The sequence below is a fragment of the Podarcis muralis genome, chromosome 11, assembly GCF_964188315.1.
Source record: "Podarcis muralis chromosome 11, rPodMur119.hap1.1, whole genome shotgun sequence".
Lineage (NCBI taxonomy): Eukaryota > Metazoa > Chordata > Lepidosauria > Squamata > Lacertidae > Podarcis > Podarcis muralis.
In genome coordinates, this window is record NC_135665.1 from 4,551,733 (window position 1) to 4,573,790 (window position 22,058).

Here is a 22,058-nt window from a genome sequence, read left to right on the forward strand (position 1 = left end):
CCTTTTTCCTTTTTATGTTTTGTTAATTTGTCTATGTAACAAGGAACTATATAATGCTTTTTATTTTTTCTCTTCTACTCTAAACATGTTTATTGCTCAACTGTGTGGAAGAGGGAAAGACAGACATAGAGAACAACACAGATAATTTGTAATGCATAGTGAGCAAACTGGTACAAAAATGATGTGTTTTGTGACTGTTATCCTCACCTGTTGCTGATTTCCTCTCCCTTTTCTAGGCTTTTGCAAACAATTTTCAGGCAGCAAAGGAAGCAATTACTGAAGCCACTGTTCAAGCTGCTGAGAAAGCAGCTACTGGTGTAAAGGAATTGGCTCAACAAAGTTCCAGAATGGCGCTGGACATTAATATTAAAGCACCCGTTGTCATAATCCCACAGTCGGCAATATCTACTGATGTTATAGTTGCTGATTTTGGGTTGATCACCATAAAGAATGAATTCCTTCTCATTAAAACGTCACTACGATATAGTGTCCCACCTATTCTTGATTGTATACATGTGAAACTGAGTGACCTAAAGTTGTACAGGTAATATATAAAGATGATTTTGCAATGATTTCTTCTAAATTAAGTTGTCAAAAGTAACAAAACTGAAGAAAATGTACTAAGTAAACACTATGTTCTACTTACAAACCAAAGTTTTAATTTTGCTAACTAATGTTCTTAAAGAGAGAAGATTCTTCCATTAGATGGAACTGCTGAGGTCATCTGGAGGTTTAGGATGAGGTGTCATCAATGTGCAGTAACACTGAACTCTCTTCCTTTTTATCTAATTTATATGAGGCAGCAGTATTAATTAGTGCTTGGATGTGGTATGAAGGTGCTGTTAGTAGTGAAAGTAAACCAAAGTGCACTACCAAGTGTGTAAGTTGCATTACTGAGGAAAGTGTGAAACCTTTGTTTCCTTCATACAATGAAAAGAGAAGCACCAGAGTGCTAGATTTAATCTACAGTAATGTGTGTGGTCCACTCCAGTGACATATTGTGAGGGGTGAGGCTAGGGGGCTGTGGCCCCAGGCACATTTTTTTGAGGAGGTGTAGTGAAGCACCCCCACAACAGCCTCCCTCATCAAGGCAGGAGCTGCAGGGAGGGAAGCAGCACCCTGGCCTTTGGAATCCAGCTTCCTTGCATGGTGGCCCCGTGCTGCCAGATGGCTGCACCTCCACTCCCAAGTCAGGCCTAACCCAGGGGTGGAAGTGGAGGAGAGGCGGCGGTGGCAGCACCCCCCTCTTCCACTGGGCTCTGGCATGCGAGTGCACCTCCCACGCTATGTTCTAAGGTTGGGATTAGATAGTCCAACCCCAGCCATGCAGGGCTGCAAGGACGCCATGGATACGCCCAGATGGGTGGGGTATAAAAAATAAATGATTATTATTATTCCCCTGAAGCAGTGGCGAGGGCTGGGCTGGTGCGGCCGCAGTGGGCTTCCTCCGTGCCTGTCCTCTGGCTGCATGCCCCATGCACCCAACCTGGGCGGTGGTAGCATACAGTCTACTGCTGGTCCTCTTAACCCTGCGTAATGTGGAAAATGACCCCTCTTGCCAAACTCCTCTCCAAAACACCCCATTTTTTAAAAGTTTCCCTTGTTTTCTGCCTATATTTATCCTCATCCTTTCTCTGTGTTCTTGACTATGGATTTGAAGAAGGAAGGGGAAGGATGTGAATTTTTGGCCCATTCTGGGCTAAAGGAAGAAAAAGTGTGCAGTTTAAAATCACGCTCTTTTGAAGCTAGTGTATGTATACATGTACAGTGGTACCTCTGGTTGCGAACGGGATCCGTTCCGGAGGCCCATTCGCAACCTGAACAGAACGCAACCCGCAGCTGCATGTGCATGGGTCGCGATTGGCCGCTTCTGCGCATGCGCGTAACATCATTTTGTGTGCATGCGCGAGCGGCAAAACCTGGAAGTAACCCGTTCTGTTACTTCTGGGTCGCCGTGGGATGCAACCTGAGAAAGCACAACCTGAAGCAAACATATCATGAGGTATGACTGTATACATCTTTATGTATGTATCTGTATGTATACAATGGTACCTCGGGTTACATACGCTTCAGGTTACATATGCTTCAGGTTACAGACTCCGCTAACCCAGAAATATTACCTCTGGTTAAGAACTTTGCTTCAGGATGAGAACAGAAATCGTGCTCCAGTGGCGCGGCCCCATTAGCTAAAGTGGTGCTTCAGGTTAAGAACAGTTTCAGGTTATGTACGGACCTCTGTAATGAATTAAGTACTTAATCCGAGGTACCACTGTATACTGTTTATAAAATAATATATCCTCCATGAAGCAAGTACATAAGTTAATACTAATAAATAATAAGAATTAAATAATAAAAGCTTCAGTTTATTACAAGAATCAGGCACACTGGATCAGCACGTCCATCTCACTTGCAGAAGATTAAAAGGAGAAATAGATCAGTGCATCATCAAGATGCTAATGGCAGCACACTCCAAAGCGCCAGATGACGCCATTCAGTGGTTTCATGTACTTGTAGATTTAGTACTGAAAACCACTCTGTGTTTCTGTTTGAAAGATGGGATAGAATTTTCAATAATAAAACAAATTAATAAAAAATAGACCCACTCCAAATGAATATCCAGCATAGTCCTACACAGAGTATATTGTTGGATGTTTACACAGGTACAAAACACTTAAATGAATTATTTCATCAAAGCTGCAATCCTGAGCCCATTTTCAGATATTACAGTCTTAAATTTTTATATTTATATTTATATTATATTATATTATATTATATTATATTATATTATATTATATTTATATAATATAACAGGCACAAGGCAGCTTACAGCTAAAATGGAAACTGTCTAAGAACAGAAAATAATAATAATTAAAAAGCAATTAAACTTGAATGCAGCCTTGTGAATGTTGTTGTTGTTGTTGTTATTATTATTATTATTATTATATACCCGAAGATCACAGGGTGGTTCACAAAATGAAAAAACAACATGAAAACACAAAATCCAAAATAAAGCAAAAGCAAAACAAACCAATAACCCCTTTCCCCCAGACACATATAAATGGCCATAGAATGTCAATCAGTCAAACACCTGGTTGAAGAGAAACCTTAATTGGATTGTGACTATTTTTTCATTTTTATTTACAGATCAAGTTGTATAAGTGGTTTATTGCAAAATGAAATACAGCTGCTGCAACCATTAAATCTTGAAGTTAGTGTTGAACGCAATTTAGCCGCTCTCTGGTATCATGAAATTCCTGACATTAAAATATTTGGACGTCTCAAGCCAATGAATGTAAGTTCTTAGTTGCAAAGATGTATATTCTTGCAACTATTGTCAATATGAATAGGAATTAAATGCAGGTTTGAACCCTGTAATTTCATATATCCCAATATTTCTTCTCCACTGTCCCGGGGCAGCGGAGGCTTCGCTGCCGCCCGCCAGCATTTTAAGATCGCCCCGGGACAGCGGAGAAGTCTCCGCTGTCTCAGGGGCTTTTAAAATGCTGGCGGTCGGCAGCAAAGCCCTCCTGTCCTCGGAGCTTGCGGGGCGGGAGGTGGGGAGAAGGGCTTTTCTTCCCACCACCAGCCTTCAGAACAGCCTTCTGAAGGCTGGCGGTGGGAAGAAAAGCCCTTGTCCCCCCCCCCCCCCAGCCTTCAGAAGAGGTCGGGGGACAGACTGTCCCCGGACCTGGTCTGAAGGCGGTTTCCATAGGAACGCATTGATTGATTTTCAATGCATTCCTATGGGAAACCGTGCTTTGCAAGATGAAAAACTCGCAAGAAGAAAAAACTTGCGGAACGAATTAATTTCGTCTTGCGAGGCACCACTGTATGGTACAAATTTAAATAAGCAAAAATATTAGATCTTCCAGACCACTTCTGTATATAGTACAAAATAAATAATTAGTGCATCTTTCAGTGTTTGCTTATTCTTGGTCCCAGATTCTACAAGGAGAGATTGGAAGTGGGAAGTGTGCTTCATATTTGTATTCTTTTCTCCCTTAATCCTTTTATTGCAGGGAAATGAGCCATAGAGATAAAATATTCAAATCAATACTCCGTTTCAGTTTTATCCATGGACAGGGAAGGGAGTACATGAGCCCAAGATCTGTTCCTGGTGCACCTGACCCACCCCTTCACTTTTGAGGGCAAAGTATAGTTTGAACAGTCCAAGAAATGAGGAGAGGCAGAGCCTCAATTTCAATTTTTCTATTATTTTGAAATTTGCTATGTATTCAATAAATATTTTCTCTGCACAAGCATTTGAATGTAAACATGGAATAAATTTTGATTCCCCCCCCCACTCCAATGCAGTAGCAATGCATGAAGTGGTGGCGGAGGTGCATTTGCCAGGGCAGGATGGGGCAGGATGGTGATGTTGGAGCCCTCGGTTGGTGGCGATGTGCAAGTGCACACGCATACCTGGCAGCTGCAGGGTGCTGCCAGCCCAGTGGTCACTACCCTGCTCTATCCCTGCTCCTGCAAATGCAGCACTACTGATGCTGTTCTGCCCTCCTTGTCTGCAGCTGGTGCTCCTATACATGTTGTTGTTCCTATTATTATTATTATTATTATTATTATTAAACTTAAAATGAATTTATAATCCTTATTACATGGAAAAACCTTTTGATTCTAGAGGACCTGTAACATTTAATACAGTTATATATACTCAGCCTGCAATTAAGAGTAATCAACTTCTTTTCAAAGCTGATTCTGAGTCAGGATGATATAACAACTATCTTGAGAACACTGAATGAAAATTTAGGGGATAGCTCTGGCCCTCCACCTCCTGTACCGGAAAAAAAAGATGTGCTAAGCATCCATAGCGGAACAGCAAGTGTTTCCCAGCATTCTGGAGGTATGTGTTTTAAAGCTTAAGCTACAGTTCAATTATCTCTTTCCTATAGAAGAAGTTATTAATTTAATTTAATAGTTACATGAACTATAATTTTTTGTTTTGAGTGAATTTAAATGAATATCTTACATAAAACTCACTTGCAACATTGGGTCTTGATCTACATAGTTTTACTATTTAATTCATAGACAAAATTCTGTAAATGGGTTGGTGAGCAGTATCATCTACAGTTGGTACGTCATGGAGAGTTACACCACTTTTGCTATATTTTGAAAGAGCCATATTATATTTCATATATAGAAGCCTGCTCACATTCATCTTGGACAGTTTCTTTGAAATCCATTGTTTACTTCCTTTTTAATGATCCAAACATTCTTTCTCTCATGCTGACACACTGGGCACAGTTGTGTCTAGTGCTCAAAGGCAGGAACATACTCTCATCTCAGGAACTTCTAACTAGTCCATTCCAGGAAGCCACCTCAATTATGTTACTGAGTTATTGTGCAAGGCAGTAGCTTGGTCATTTTTCCATCATTTCTGATTTTGCTTGTGTTATTTTTCTGTTAGCTGTGTGTGCTCAGGACAGGTGATTCGTTTTGTGTGGCTTGTGTGTGTTTGCCTCCTTTTGTGGGAAGGGATTCCCCCCCTTCCTGGAGTCGTCACTTCAGTTTAGTCTGTGATTGTTTCCTCTTGCTAATACTTGCTGGTTGATAGCTTAATTAATTTCCCTGCTGTAATTTCTTCAGTTGATTTCCCTAGAGTAATTTCTTCTCGAAATGATTTATTTCCTGTAATTGATTTAATAAGATTGGTTTTCCATAAATGATTGGATTTAATAATTAATTCAAGCCCAGTTTTGTGCTTTGACTGAACGTAAGGCAGGTGTTGGGTTATGGTGGGCCTATGAGGCAGTGGTCTTAGCCATAAGGGCATCTTGTGCTGCTTCTATCTTTGTTCATTCAACACTTATGCCTTGATGATGTCCTAGATCAGGAGTGAAGGACCTCCATCTTATGGGCCAGTCTTGGCGCACCAGGGGTTCCAGTTTGCCTTGCACACCCACCTATCTATCAACTGACATCACTGGTGATGTCAACTGATGGGCAGGAGGAACGGGTTTAATCCTGCACTGGCTATGTGTCCTGCTCCCAGCAGAGAACAGGATTACACAGCCAAGGCATCAGGATTTAATGCCCACTAACCAGCAGATGAGTTGAAGTTAATGTGCTTTTTAAAAGCACAGTTCATATGCTTTTTGGCAAGCAGGTAAGTGGAAGCAGCAGGATGATGGGAAGAGTCTCTCCACCCTCCCCTCCACTGCTGCTCACTTGCTTGCAGGAGAAGCAGCGCTCCCACTTGGAACCACAGAAGCTGCCTTAAAGCAGTTCTCAAAACAGCTGTTTGAAGTACACACCCCCTTATAACTATGCTTCACAAAAAGTATGCAGATTGGTGGGCATCATCACTTGCTAACCTTTTTACTCCTATAGACCAATATGGAATTATTCCAAAATTTTCATTCTCATTCTTTGCCATGGATGCTCCTTTCTATTTGTTCCTCTGTACATGGTTTAAGTTTTGGTTCCTCATGGCAGTGACATCTGCAAAGGAGTATGTCTGAGTTGAATGCTCTGTTTGTGGCAAAACACCTGCACACCTTTCTCAAACCAGAGTAGTGCTGAGGATGTACCTTCCTTCATCCGAAAGGTCAGTTCTTCTTTCCATCACCAAGAGGAGCTCATCCTTCCTATCTTTTGCCCTTCCTGTATCCACCACATCAATGTCACGGAATCCTTTTAAAAATCTATATTTTCCAGACTTGTCCCTTCAGTCAAACTAAATCATTTGTGACCTTTTTACCATGGAATTACAATAAAGCAGTTGCAGCAGCTGTGGCCTTTTCCATTCACTCTCTTCTTTATTAGGTTTGTAGGGCTATTGCATGGACTAAACCTAGTATGTTTACTCACCATTATAAAATGTTTTTGTGTACATCTGATGAAGTGGCATTTGGGAAGCAAATACTGCAGAATGTTCTTCCTCTTAGATAACCCTCCCTTTTGGTTCTGGTCAGCTTTGGAGCATCCCTGCTGGGTCCAGTATGCCAGGGTCCCTTGGGTTTATCTGAAGGGTGTGTCTCCAGTCTGTTAGCCTAGACCCAGGGCCACATACTATATGTGCCTAAGCTTTCTGCCATGTTCACTTGTTTTGCTTGTGGGTGGGTGCTGTGTATTTCTTATTTATCTAGCTTGGCAAAACATGCTTCCAGAAATGGGCTGCTTAAAAGTTCCTTCAAGATCAGGGGGAACTAAATCCACCTGAGTCCAGTATGGGCTGGACCTGTTGTGTGTAAGAAAAACAACCTTAAGAACCCTATAGCCTATACAAAATCAGTTAACTGAATAACCATGTGTTAAGCGGAGTGTTTCATAACTGTCAGTCTGGCAAACTTATTGCTCTGGTGATGGTCATTGATGGCAAAATTGTTTTATTTACATTCATCTAGTTACATTTCTTCTCTTTCAAAATGCAGTGCATTAGAGACTATAACTTTTTCTTTTTTCTTATTATGGTAATTATAATTGTGTCTTATGTTCCTAATGTTTATAGCTGGAGTAAGAATAGTGACATCTGCTGTTGTAGAAGCACGTTCCTCAGCTAAGACTAAAACAGTACTGAAACTGGACTTCCAGATTGATTCCCTGACTCTAGTTTTGTACAGTCCAAATTCCAACCAGGTAAAGAAAACATAATTTTCTATAAAATAAACTTGGTGGGTTGGACCCAGATTTTCTGCAACTGGCTAGAGATATGGGAGGAAACAACTACACCTTCAAACCTGGAAAATAATATTTTATAGGTTTGTACTAAAGTGGCAGCTAGATGCTGCCAATTGAGCAGAAATAAAATTTGGGGTTACTGGGAATACTTTGCATGAAATGAGTAGTTCAGTTCTTTTGGCCTGAATCTCGATTGGAAGAGGTCCAAATGGTCCACATCCTCCAGGAATGCCTGGAGTTGTTAAGCGTCCACCCACTCAATCACTTTGCTCAGGAATGGAAGGTTTGAGACTAGGCAATAATTGGTTTAATAACCACTTATTTAAGGGGGTCCAGGAAGACTCCCTAGCAGAGGGAAGCATTCACCACCCCATGGTGCCCATTGCTCAGTCCTGCCTGGCTCATTTTTATGAGCCGGGATGAGCAAGGATCAAGGAGACAGGTGGTGCCTTGGTGTCTGCCCTTGGTCAACATTACAGCACTCTTGTTAATACACCAGAATACAAGCTAAATGGTCACTATGGAGGGAATGGCAGCAGGTAGGATAGCAGAGTGAGCAGGGGCACAGTCCCAGTAAAAATAAAAATGAACAGAGTATTGAAGTGTTTTAAAACTAGCAAGTTTTTTTATATTGTGACAAAATATCCCAATAGGGAACTTTTCATTAGGGTTTTCTTCATAAGTCCTGGCCATTAATGTTTATTTTCAAATGGAGCCTTTGCGTGTATCCGTTGTATGAACAAGAAGCCATGGTATACTTTGGTACAACCGCATATATGTTGTGCAGATCACTTGCACAAAAGTTTGTGAAACAGCACTACTAAGTAAACTCCTTCTGGTTGCAATTCTTTCAGTCCAACATTATATGATTTACTAATTAAGTTTTGATCTGATTGCAGTAACAGAATTTGTATTTTTGCAGAAACATTTTCTTTAATTCATGCATTAAACTATGCATTTTCTTTTCAAAGCAGCCTACAAATCAGGGTGAACGAGATGGTCATTTGAAACTTGCAGAATTTAAACTGTTGTTAATATCAGCGGCTGTCAAAATGTTGTCAGATGGGTCAATGAATGCCTCAGTCAAATTAACAAACTGCACTTTAGATGATAAACGACAGACAGTCCAGAACGCTACACCACGGTTGGTTTTTCCTCAATTTTATTTTATGAAATCAAAAGAAAAACAAATAAAAGAATGCTAAATTCTAATTTATGACACTATAGCGATAGTACATAAAATACATATCCACTTTAATATTGTTAGTATATAGAGTTTGTATGCAGCAACTGAAATTAACTTTAGTTAATTGAAGTTTTGCTTGGAGCACACCTTTAGCTGAAAGGTATTTTGACTGAGACTTGGTATAAAATAAGACAGCTTATGTTTATTAAAGGAAGTACATTCTTGACAGGGAAGGAGTTCTGTACTGTCTAGTTGAAGCTAGCTATCTACAAAAGAAGCAAAAGAAGCCATGCTTGCCCCTTTGTTCTCAGAAGATAAATCCCTTTCACCTCTAGGTTCAGAGAAGGAATTTGAGGAGGAGCAGGAAGTTGTAACCTGGATGCAACCTAAGATTTATCCATCTAAACCTCAGAGAGAGAGAGAAGTCAGCATAGCAATAAACTTACAGGGATAGTCTGGGAATCTGGAGATCCCCTACTCTTATCTGTATTAACCCATGCAAACCCCTCTCAGAAACTGAGCTGAATGCAAACTTCCAGCACTTATTAGTACCAAAGTGGTTATTGTCATTAAGAGCACTTGGGCAATGTAATGCTTTTCTAATTATAGTACTTGCTCTACTAACTTCTCTTTCAGAATGGTAGAAATGAAGCGTGAATCTGAAAAGAAAGTCATGATGGATATATCTTATAAGCAGGCGAGAGATGGCAACACTGTTCTTGACACATTTGTTAATGAGACATATGTTTGTGCTAGCATAGAATTTCTTCTTACTGTTGCGGATGTATTTCTAAATGCTACTGCTGAAAGTGCTGCTGCACAGAAAAACTTCAAGCAAACTTTGGCTGTGAAGGAACAAGGTAAGTGATCAGTACCAGGACACTGCGGGTGCAGACTGAAAACCTACTTAATTATACGTATTTCTGTACTGCCATATCATAAATATCAGGGCGGTGTACAACAGTAAAACATAAAACACTACTAAAAACAAAACACATAATCATTAAAGTGACTAGCTGATCAATTTAAACAGCTGCAAAGGCCTGTTAGCAATGCTATTTTTCTAGAAAAAGAGGTGCTGGAACTCATCATGAATGCCTCCCTCGTTCTCTTAGCATGGCAATGGAGCCTACCTGAGAGGAGCCAGAACTGAGTTCTCATGAGTTCCAACTGGAAAAAAAGCCCTGCCTGTTAGCATGAAAAGGTCTTCAAGGGACACATGAAAGTCAAAAGCAAGGATGTCTGCCAAATCTCTGCTGGAAGAGTATTCCACAACTGTAGATACGGGCTTAAATGTTGCTTTTCTGTCTTTCCTAATAGAATCACCGTCTATCTGAATTTCTCCCTTCAGTTATAACTTGGTATATGTTAAAGTCACTACATGACACCCCAACCCTTTTATTTTCATGTATTTCTACTTTTACATTTTATCTATCTTGGAGGAAAACCTAAGTCTTTATTTTTAAAGTACCACAAGGCTTATGTATGATAAAAATAATATGAGATATACATCTTAATAGTGAGAACGATCTTAAACATTTGGAGGAACTTTCTGATGGTAAGAGTTGTTCAACAGTGAAACAGACTGCCTCAGAAAGTGGTGGACTCTCCTTCATTGGAGGATTTTAATGAGAGGATGGATGGCCATCTGTCACTTTTTATAGCTAAATTATGTGATAGTTAATTTTAATTGAATTGAATTTAGAGTGAGTTTCTGACTATATAGTCTAACCACATCTTATTTGGCAACTGACACCTGAAGCTGACCCATTCTTCTATCCCATTAGCGTTCCTTTCTCTCTGTTCATGTGCTCCTTTTCCCCTCCCTGGATTCCAAACTTCTTTCCCTCTATGTAGTTTCAGAATAATTAGAAAAAACAGTATTTTGTTTGATAAAAACAAATCTGTTGTGGTGCTGTAGTTTATCCTGACAGTATGGCTTTGGGAAAAATGTTGTTTTCCTCCCAGCTGTCTGAGAACAAATTAGTAGGCTTTTGTAATTTCTCTGTGTGTATACACCATATTAAATCAAGACGGATGACTTTTACTTGCTTTCCAGAAAGTAACCCCATTGTATCCAGTGGGGCTTACCTCTGCATAGCATTGGAATCCCAATCTGTGGTTGTCATGGTGAAAACTAAAGCAAAGCAAGTCTTTATTTCAGATTAGTAAATCCAGAACACTTTATTCAAAGCCAGTAAAGGCTAGTAGAATAGAATATCAATGTATGGTGTATACCCAGAGGCCTTTACAATGTATAGCAGAGGATAAGAACAAGGCTTTCCTCTGGAATCACACAACATGACCTGTAAAAGTTTACAGCATAAGGTTTTAAAATTAGGAAGCATTAGCATATCTAGAACGGAGCTTCTTAGCTGCCAGAGCAAATTTTTGCTACCAGATGTGTAAATTGAAGATCTTTTCCAGCTAAGAGTTTGACTGTCACTTCCTGGGGGGGGGGGGTCGGCCTGAGAAGCAGTTAAGAATAGATGATTAAGAATTTTACCTGGGCATTGTATATAAGGAGCACATCAGCAGGTAATGCATGATATCCTTGAACTGATTGCATCCATAAATGCATTCGTGTTCCATATAGGGAATTCCCAGGTATCTCCCCTCTAAATATGCTGAGGGCATCTGTTGGAACCTTAGTTCAACAAAGGTCCTACGCAGCTGCAGGAAATTCAGTGTCTCAAAGTAATGGGACCTTGAGAGGTTGATCTTGATTTGGGGGGTACCAAATAGAATAATGGGCAGCTATAAGGGATGCTCTATCTTGATTGGCATCCTGGTTGAAGATCCAGTTTCTGAGGTCACATGAACTGAGGGCTAAATATTTCTCCATTTGGAGATTGTAAGCCCTGAGCTTATCATGACACTCTTGTTCCCAGCCACCTGTCCTTAGTTGCTCTAACCAGCAGAGCTTGGTAAGGATATGGCAAAAGCATTTAGTCTGCACCAGTTTCTGAGATAGGCTAGGTCGATTCTGGCTGTTGTCAAGGACAGACCCAACTCAGCTCTGAGATGAACTGCTGGTGTTCCTGGTGGGAGCCCCATTATTTGCCTCATTAATTTGTTTTGTTGAGCTTCTAGTACGGATTTAATACCGCTTCCCAAAATCTCAGCCCCATAAAGCATTTGTGCAATGATCTTTGACACGTAGGGCTTGATGACTGGATTGATTAACCGCCCCCTGCCTTCAAATGGAAGAAACTGTATAGCTGTCCAGTAGAGCAGGCAGATAATAGCTTGATTGCATCCAGATGGGGTTTACATGAAAGCTTTTCATCAATAAGTAATCCTAAGTATTTAAATCTATCCTTGCTTGAGGGTGTAACCATCTAATGTCCACTTGGACTTGGTAACCCTCTTACTGAATACAGCAACCTTAGTTTTGGCATAATTAACTTTAGGTGTTCTTTTATACACAGTTGGCCACATTTGACCAGCATCCTTCTGAGTCCAGTTTTGTTCAAAGAGAGCAGGACTAGGTCATCAGCATAAAGCAAAATGGACACCACAATTTCCAAGAGAGGGAGAGAAGGAAGGGAATGCCATCTCAGGGATGAGATTGTTGATATATAAAATTTAAATAGAAAAGGAGCCAATACGCAGCCCTGCTTAACACATATTTTAATCAGAATTGCCCGTGAGAGGGCAACTTGTAGGCCCAGTCTCACTTGCATGTAGTTCTCACAGTATAATTGTTGGATAAGACAGAGAAGTCTTTTTTCGATGTTTGATTGGGCCAGTTTGTTCCACAACTTTCTCTGTCTAACAAATCAAAGGCTGAGGAGAAGTCAGCAAAAGCTGCATAGAGGGTCTTATGTGGACTTTTGGTAAATTTACGAATTAGATTGTGCCAAACAAAGACTTGGTATGTGGTACTCCTAGCCTTCCTAAAGCCTGCTTGTTCATCGTGGGTAATGAATTGTTTACTGTTCCATTACTGATTTTTATTTAATAGGTAGCGTGAGTATAGTTAGGAGGTCACATTCAGAAGGCTAATAGGTCTATAATTATAGGGGTCTACTTTCTTGAATATTGGCACCACTATGCTGGTACGCCACCATAGATAAATGTCCCCAATCATGTTTATATGTCTGAATAGTTTTACCAAAATTAGAGACCACCAGTTTGTGTCTAAGGAAAAAATCTTGGCGGGGGGGGGGGGGGAATCATGTCTTCACCCAGTGCTTTCCCTGGACACAGTGATGAAATCATTCTCCAATCTCTGTGGTGGATACAGGTGACCAGTTAGGGAGATTTAAAGGGTTCTATATCATAGAGGAGTTTAATGTATTCAGTATTTCAGGTTATGGGAGGTAAAGGCTCAAAAGGTTTATCTGTAAAGCTCCTTGAATTAGGTTCCAGAATTTGGCTTTGTTTACATCAATAAGAGCGAGACACAAGGATTTCCATCTGTTTACATCATGTGCCCTTTTTTCCTCCTTTATCAGTGTTTTAAACTCTCACCGTTGCAGTTGTAAAAGAGAAATGGCCTCATCTGTTTTGGCAAATTGAACTTGTCTAGTTAATTTGTTCAGTTCCTTTTTCTTAAGCTTACAGTCCCTATCAACCAGTTCCATACACTTGTAGTAGTTTTAGGATGGGAGGTAGAATTCCCTGGTTATCTCCTGATACAACTCACAGATATTCCAAGTCCATTCTAAAGTTTGCTGGTGTAGACAGGTCATCACCTGTCCAATGTTACAGTCAGTTTCATCATAGTCTTGATTTCATCATAGTCTGATTCCCTAAGATTCATTGTATTTCAGCTGCCATTGTTGGTGTCCATCTTATGCGCCTATCACCAATACACACTCACTTCATTGAGTGGATAGTAATGGAGTCTTCGTTGTTTTCACTGGGCCACCAGTGAAAGATGATCACTGACTGTGCTGCCTTCCACATAAAATTGTTGAATTTTTGAATAAATAACATATGACACAAAGATGTAATCCACCACACTGCCCCTCTTCTGGGATATGTAAGTGTAGTGACCTTTTATCTTATCGAGGGGCTCAGTACAGCTACGGCAGCACCGAGGTGTTTAGGCACCAGAGGCGAAATGCTCCTGCAGTGAGGGGAGGGCAAACTCTGTAAGGGCTTCTTGAGGAGAATCCCTTGTGCAGCCTCCCCTGCTGGGCAGGGGGCGGTCTTTCCAGATCTAATGGTAACTGATCACTCACTGTGGCAACAGGCCATATACTCCAGCATTTGTTTGGCCACGGGGGGTAACAGAATGCTGGACAAGATAGACCTTTGGTCTGATTCAGCAAGGCCGCTCTTAAAATATTCACATTGGAATCTATCATCATTTTTACTTAAAAGCAAAGACTAGAGATGGATTGATGGTTGTGAAGTAAAATTGGATTAATTGTACTAAATGTTGCATTTTTAGTTTCTGTACAACCGGTATCCACAATGGAAATAAATGTCGTCGTTAAAAATCCTGAGATTGTATTTGTGGCCGATTTAACAAGAAGTGATGCTCCTGCACTGGTGGCTACAGCACAGTGTGAAGTCTCCATGAAATATGGCCCTGAAATGTATAAAATGACTGCTGCTGTTAAAGACATAAAGGTGAAAGCCTGCCCTTTTCTTCCAGATATGAGAAAGGGCAGTATTACTACGGTAAGATTATAAGATGTGCAGTGCTATGCAGATGTAAATTAAACCTGTGCTTATGGTATATAACAGGATTCAACATAAATGAGTAATATTAGAGTCTCTTAAGACAATAGTTACCTTCTATAATGACCCATAGTTCAGTGGTCCTTATCTGACCTCCTATCACTGCAGTTGAGGAGGGGCGAGAATGTTGCAGTCCTGCTGCTGCATTTGCACCTCATCACTCTGCAGTGAAGCTAGTGATAAGAGGTCAGGTGAACACCACCACCCCACTGACTGCTACTGGTCACATGTAAGGGCAATACCTGTACACTGTGACTTCTGTGGAGATGTGCAACCTTCTTTGATTACAATATAGATAAGATTATACTTTATCATCTGTACTGTGCAGTGCTGACGGGAATTGCACTTGTTCTGAATCTGCACCCACATCGCAGACCATGAGTTTGGTGCTGCATGTTCAATTCTCAGTCTAGCTCAAATTAACAGATAAATTACATGAAAATGATAACAAAGACTTTAAAAGAGAATGGGAACCATTTATAACATATATGGAGAAACAACATAAAGAATTAGACTGACTGGCAGGGTTTGAATAAACAAACACAATTGAACATAACAAAAAGTAAGATTATATTGGGAAAATTTTGGGAAACAACACACAGGGTGAGTAATATGGAAATAAAACAAAATGGGAATATGAGGGAAGTCCAGGGCAGGAGGGGGGGAAATATGGAAAAATTTTGGAGAAATATTGTTAGAGGATGTATACATGGAAAAAACAATAAAAATATTTTTTAAAAAATTCTCAATCTAACTCAGAAGCCGCCTATGTAGCCCTAGAATTAGCTTGAACAGCACCATGTTGTGTGCTTGTATCCCTTCCTTCTAGGCAACTACCCATAGATAAAGAAATTTGTCAATTTTTTTACAAGTTAGGATGCCTGCATTTGTTTCACAGACTGCTGTTTTGCATAGGAAATGTATATGATATTCACTGTGCATTTAGAAAGCATTTTTAACTGGCAAATTTATATTTTTCAATTTATTGTGATTTATATCCAGATATTGCAGCCCTGTGACCTCTTCTTTGAGATGATACAGTCAGGTGGAGATCCTCAGAAAGCTGATCTGTCAATTAAATCCCTCACAATTAAGGTACATTTAAAATTGTGTCTGGATTCATCCCTGGGGGAAAAGATGGTATTTTTTGCCTTTACAGACCATTTTATACATGTCCTTACACTTTTTTGTTTTTCAAGTTTTGAATCCATCATAAGACTAAGAAGTCCCTTGGAAAACTGAACAAATAAGTTACTCAGGGGATAGTATTACATTGTTTCAGTCCTTCCACTGCCAATTTCAAACATATAATCCTATTTGTATACCTGTAATAATACTATATTTATATTTCTTCTAATATGTAGTGATTTCTTGATTCACTAAGTGAAATTAGAAATACATAGTTCTTCATTTGAAAATAATCTTTTTTTTAAACTTAGGTGACGCCAATTATCTTAAATACAGTAATAACCATTACATTTTTTTAAACTTAGGTGACACCAATTATCTTAAATACAGTAATAACCATTACATCAGCACTCTTCCCAACAAATGAGACTACAGAGAAAGACATTAGTCCAGTACCTCCAGATATTTGGGATCAGAAGAATATTAAAAATCTAAAAATGTGGTTTCTTGAAGAGTCAAGTGAAAATAAAGATCCTGCTTCTGTAATTGAGTTGGTCCCGACCGGAGAGACGATGAAAATGAGAATTGAAACTGTTGTCATAACCCTTGAAGCTGGGGTTGGCCACAAAACAGTGCCAATGCTATTAGCAAAGTCATCATTTTCTGGAGAAGTTCGAAACTGGAGTAGTCTGATCAATCTCTCTTCTCGTCTTGAATTAGAGGTGGGTAGAGTTTTGTTCTGTTATGGAAGAAAAAGGCAGACATTTAAAGCTGTTTTGTGAATTGTGTCCACTACGCAGAAACAGTATTTGCATGTTGGGTGTAATAGTTGTCTAGCTACTTTGCTAGTAAGAGTTCAGCTTTCCCCACAACATTTCAAATTTGGTAGCCTTTTGGCACCAGATGGCTACTGAATAATCTAAAGCACAGTATTGAGTAGTTCTGCCTTCAGATATCACATTGCAACGTATCCTCCTTGCCCAGAAAAAAATGGATTCAAGGTATCACACAGTTGTATAGGTCATTGTGATGTCTCAGTGCATTAGGGCAACATGGCATTAGAGTATCTTTCACATATTTCCTTGTCCCCTTGAAAACACATGGAGGGATCAAGCTAGGGGTTATAACTTGAAATATAGTGTGGTGTTGTGAACGTGCCCACCAGCTTTCACAGGTAGGATTTAGTTGGGAACAGTGGCACCACCTTGCACTGAAGATTGAGGGTGCTTGTGACATTGCACAGTTGAGAGAAAACCGGGCACTGCGGCGTACAGCAGAGCGCCCCGCCATATTGGGAGGGTGTGGGGTTTCCGCCCCTGAAAATGCCTATGTATGAATTTGTTTTATGTGTGAAGATCAGTGCATGCTAATCAACACACAGTCTTCACAGTAAGGCGCTATTCCGATGGCATGAGTATCACAATGACCGGTAGATTCTTATCTGCTGTATCCTTCATCCGCCTTCACAGCCGTTGTCACATAGCGCTTGTTATCTTCTGCCTGTTCTGCCATTGAAGACTTACTGGATCATTCTTTCTAGCTCCTCCCCTTTGACCTTACTGCAGTGGGTGACCCTACTGGGAGTATGAGACTCCCGATGGCTTTGCTCACAGGGATAATAGAAACGTGCAAGCCCATTCACCATGACAAGGTGGTGATCCCATGAGTGAGAGGCTGGGCGCTGCACTAAGCTGTGCGCCCAAGCACACCGCGGTCAGGAGAAGGATGATCACAGTGGCGCGTTCCAGAGCACCAGCACCCTGCACATTGAGGGGGCCCAAAACAGCTCAGCCTCCATGAGTCGGTGCCCCTGGTTGGGAAGCTTCTGTAGGCATGGCCAATGCTGAATGTCTTTTTAGAATTAACTTATTCTTAAGATATTTTAGTGCTTTGGGATATAATTAAAACCAAATGTGTTACTCTAAAGCAGAGCTTTCCAAACTGTGTTGGCTGCAGTGTGTAGGTGTGTCACACAAATGCTCCCAATTCTTCTCCTGGGGCTCGAAAGGGATTAGTTCAACTTCCGGTTTGCTATTAAAACAATTACTGTATCACGAAACGATGTATGTCTAAACAGTGTGTCACCAACATTAAAATTTTTGAAAGGCTTCTCTAAAGTTTTTCCTCCAGTTGGGCAAATTAATAATATAGGAATAGTGATTGTCATACAATAATAGTCCATTGAGTTTTTAATAATGTTTTTCATTTTCATTACGTGCTACAAATGGATATCACTCATTGTACAGATTAATTATGTTTTGTATTTTTAGGTACATTATTACAATGAGATGTTTGGTGTTTGGGAACCATTGCTTGAACCACTGGAAGTTGAAAACACTGATGAATTCAGACCTTGGGTTCTAGAATTGAAGGTATACTTTTAGAAATACAAAGTCATTTTGGTATAGGATAGATGGACTTTAATGTTTGAATAGATGTTCTTTTTTCTCCATTTTATATAATATTTCAAAATATTTATTTATTTCCATTTATTACTCATTTCCAATATAACATATCAGAATGATTTAAACAAGTTATGACATAAACAAGTTCATATTTGTGATCCTGCAAACACATATACCGTATTTCTCGCTCTATAAGACGCACCTAGTTTTTGGAGGGGGAAAACAAGAAAAAAAATATTCTGAATCTCAGAAGCCAGAACAGCAAGAGGGATCGCTGCGCAGTGAAAGCAACAATCCCTCTTGCTGTTCTGGCTTCTGGGATAGCTGCGCAGCCTGCATTCGCTCCATAAGACGCACACACATTTCCCCTTACGGTTTAGGAGGGGAAAAGTGAGTCTTATAGAGCAAAAAATACGGTACTTAAAATTCTTCATAATATGAGAACAATAGTATTGTACCTGATGTCACTGGGTAGAAATATATCCTCACTTAAGAAGTAAAACATGGAAACACATGCCTGTCTTTGAAGCAGTTTTAAAGCTGCTATGTACTATGTACTGAGGAACCTGACCTAGTTCTGTTTTAGGCTGGAAAGAGTTATGCTGAAAATTTGCTGCTTCAGTCTACTTCATGTCATTTGCCAGGCTGCAATTCAGGAATTATGTATTTATCATACTTTATTCTGTCCTTCCTCTTTCATGTAGCGTAGACACACTGCACACTGTATGCCGTAGGGGCCCTGCAATATTAGTTCTGCTTCTCCACACATACCATACCTGTCAAGATGCTGAGCTTTTCTAGTAAATTAATTAATTGGAACTGAGGTTATGAGCCAGACTATTATTTAATGTATTTTTCACTTTTCTTTCACTATCTTTAGTCTTTAGGATTCACAGATACTTGAAAAGTTATGTATGGACTTAATTTCAAACTCATAGCCATGGAGGAGAGAACAGTTTCTGCCTGCCCACATTTTCAGTGTGCGCAACAGAGCCCTTTATGCCACTAGAGCACACACACACACACGCGTGCACACACACACACACACACACACACACACACACACCCCACCTCTGAGGCTCAGCAAAAGCAGGTAGAGGGGCACCTTCATTGTATCCAACATACCAAGAGTCTAGATTGCTGTGCCCATATTGCAAATGTTCTAAATGGCATCATCAGCTTTCTGCATCTAGTATTAATTTCTCCTCTCTTCCCCTCCCCTTTTTCTGTTAAAGATGAAGAAGAAAGCCAAGAAAACTTTAGTTGAATCAGTTGCTGAAGAAGAACAATACAAAGTCCCAGAGTACAAGACAGTAATAACTATTTTTTCTCAAGATCAGCTGAACATTACATTGTCCAAATGTGGTCTACTAATGTTGAGTAACCTTGGCACGGTAATAAGACTTTGATTTGCATCTGTGACCTAATTAAAGTAGTATGTTCAATTTACTGTGGTAGACAATGAAGGCACTGGATTGGGTAATTCCCTCATCACGTGACGGAGGCAGGAGCACAGAATTGTGGGAGGCAGGTTCAATCTCCTCTGTCACGTGATGAGCGAGTTACCCCATCCAGTGTGTTCATCATCTATCTTACGAATCTGCTCTTCAGGTCGTTCTTTTTTTAAAAAAAGGTTGTTCGTTAATTCATTATTTCACATCTCTTTTTTTGGCTAGGCATTTGCAGAAGCAGCTTCACAAACTTCAGAAATCTCCAAAAAAGACCAGGCCCCCTTTGTATTAATGAATTCCTTAGGAGTCCCCACCACTGTCTTGCCTAGTGACTCCTTCAATGTTCTTAATGTTGACTCAAAGGGGAATTCATTTCATCTTGAAGATGGGCAAAGTCTAAGTATGGAGTATGTCAGAACTAAAAGTGATCAAGACCAGTTTACAGCAATGACTACCCTAAGCAGCAGAGTATTCTACATCTGGCTCAGTAAGTAGGCATAGTATGTATTATTTGGTCTCTATAAATAAATAAACTTTGTTTAGTGTTAGGTCAGCAGTGGAAATTCCAGTCCACAAACCTTATTAAGCCTGCCGGGCCTGTCTATTCATGCCTATAACCAGGGCCAAATTTAAAAGTAGAATTGGGAACACACTCTAAGTTCACTCCTGATTCTTCCCTTCCAGCCACTGGTAGAATTTGGTGTCTTTTGAATTCTGTGGTGAGAGGAAAAGGCACCAAATTCAAAAAGTGCTAAATTACACCAGAAAGGAAAAATCAAGAGTCCACTTGGAGCATGTTCCCAATGCTTCCTTTACACCCACAGCTTGTTCAAGCTGCATGGCTCTGCATTAGGTATAGTGATGAAGTAATAACTGACAGCTTACTTTAAAAAGTACATTTTAATTTTGAAATAAACTTTTTAAGGATGTTATGTCTACTTATGTGGCCTGTCTCTATATTACGTCATTGGATATAATGTTTTTTAATCCAAGCAAACATATTGTTCACTAACAGACTATCCTCCCCCAGATAGTTCAGTGAACATTCATATGTATGCCAGGAACAAATTACATTTTACTTTGGAGATCTGTGATTGAATCTCTTGATTTGTATTTTTCTAAGCACAGCTCGGGATGCGGGTGGCGCTGTGGGTTAAAGCCTCAGTGCCTAGGACTTGCCGATCGAAAGGTCGGCGGTTCGAACCCCAGCGGCGGGGTGCGCTCCTGTCGCTCGGTCCCAGCGCCTGCCAACCTAGCAGTTCGAAAGCACCCCCGGGTGCAAGTAGATAAATAGGGACCGCTTACTAGCGGGAAGGTAAACGGCGTTTCCGTGTGCTGTGCTGACTCGCCAGATGCAGCTTGTCACGCTGGCCACGTGACCCGGAAGTGTCTGCGGACAGCGCTGGCCCCCGGCCTATAGAGTGAGATGGGCGCACAACCCTAGAGTCTGTCAAGACTGGCCCGTATGGGCAGGGGTACCTTTACCTTTACCTTTAAGCACAGCTAGAATTGGATTGAAGTGAAAGGAGTATGTTAGCAAGTTGAGGGGCAATTTGCTTTGGGAATTTTAACACAACAGGAAACGGACTAAGTGTTAGCATCTAGCACAAATTAGTGAACATAGGAAATGTTATCTACTTTCCCCACAACAATACCCCACCTTTAATGGACATGTTGATATTTTCAAATTTTATTTTTCAAGGCAGGGTGCTCTTCTTTCTAGTACAGGTGGCCACGGATTTGATTTTTTAAAAATAGCAACAGCACAGGTGAATAGCTATCCTTTCAATTACAAGGACAGAATATTTCACAAAAAGCACTGGGTTAGCACTGGTGTGAGTATAGAGCTAAGAAGAAAATGAATTAAAAAAAAAACTTTAAAAAGACCTCAGTCCATTCACTTCAGCCTATATTTTTCTCTGGATGAAAGTCCATCTAGTGGGAGTTTGCTGCCCCCTAACTTATGAAAGCTGAAAATGCATCAAATTCAGAGAAATAGATACCTCTGCTTGCTTGCCAGTTCATTTTCAGGTTGTTTTCAGCAGTTTCATTTCAATACAAGTCAGTGTATTGCCTTCTGTTTCTAGCTCCTCAGAACCACTCCACTACAGAAAAGATTCCTCTGACAAAAGTGGGACGAAGTCTTTACAGAGTAAGACACAATGACTCTGGTGTTGTGAGATCTGTAGTTTGCCAAATTGACACCACTGAGGGGAGCAAGATGATAACAGTGCATTCTCCTATTCAGGTAAGCTTTGCTCACTAAACATGATGCCCCAGAGTTCATAAATTAAAGGTTCCCCCCCCCCCCCACCTAGATTAGCAAGAGTTTCATTTTCATCCTATTGCCTGGCTGAGTAAGGATATATTTGCTATGTGCAGATACATTTTGATATAGAGGTGCTTTCAACCCAACAAACACACACATACTAAAGTAGCACAGACCTTTAAGAGAGCAGTACCCTTTGCCTTCTTGCACAGTTGAATAGGCCCTCTGTTGGTGGTGGTCTTTGCTTATTAGTGTGAAAAGAGACATTTTAGCATTTTATAATATGC

General features: G+C 40.3%; 1 protein-coding gene across 3 annotated transcripts in view; it reads left to right on the top strand.

Annotated features, from left to right (window-relative positions):
• Window positions 1-22,058, top strand: part of VPS13A (vacuolar protein sorting 13 homolog A) — a 136,961-nt gene that overhangs the window by 71,248 nt on the left and 43,655 nt on the right. For 2 of the 3 annotated variants that reach the window (XM_077935994.1, XM_077935996.1), the window contains exons 33-45: window positions 237-544; window positions 3,145-3,292; window positions 4,708-4,858; window positions 7,466-7,593; window positions 8,607-8,779; window positions 9,458-9,681; window positions 14,226-14,458; window positions 15,521-15,613; window positions 16,012-16,368; window positions 17,917-18,018; window positions 19,287-19,445; window positions 19,728-19,989; window positions 21,590-21,750. In XM_077935994.1, coding sequence (XP_077792120.1) covers window positions 237-544; window positions 3,145-3,292; window positions 4,708-4,858; window positions 7,466-7,593; window positions 8,607-8,779; window positions 9,458-9,681; window positions 14,226-14,458; window positions 15,521-15,613; window positions 16,012-16,368; window positions 17,917-18,018; window positions 19,287-19,445; window positions 19,728-19,989; window positions 21,590-21,750 — 2,499 coding nt within the window. The remainder of the gene's footprint in view (window positions 1-236; window positions 545-3,144; window positions 3,293-4,707; window positions 4,859-7,465; window positions 7,594-8,606; window positions 8,780-9,457; window positions 9,682-14,225; window positions 14,459-15,520; window positions 15,614-16,011; window positions 16,369-17,916; window positions 18,019-19,286; window positions 19,446-19,727; window positions 19,990-21,589; window positions 21,751-22,058) is intronic. The other variant, XM_077935995.1, reaches the window with a different exon arrangement.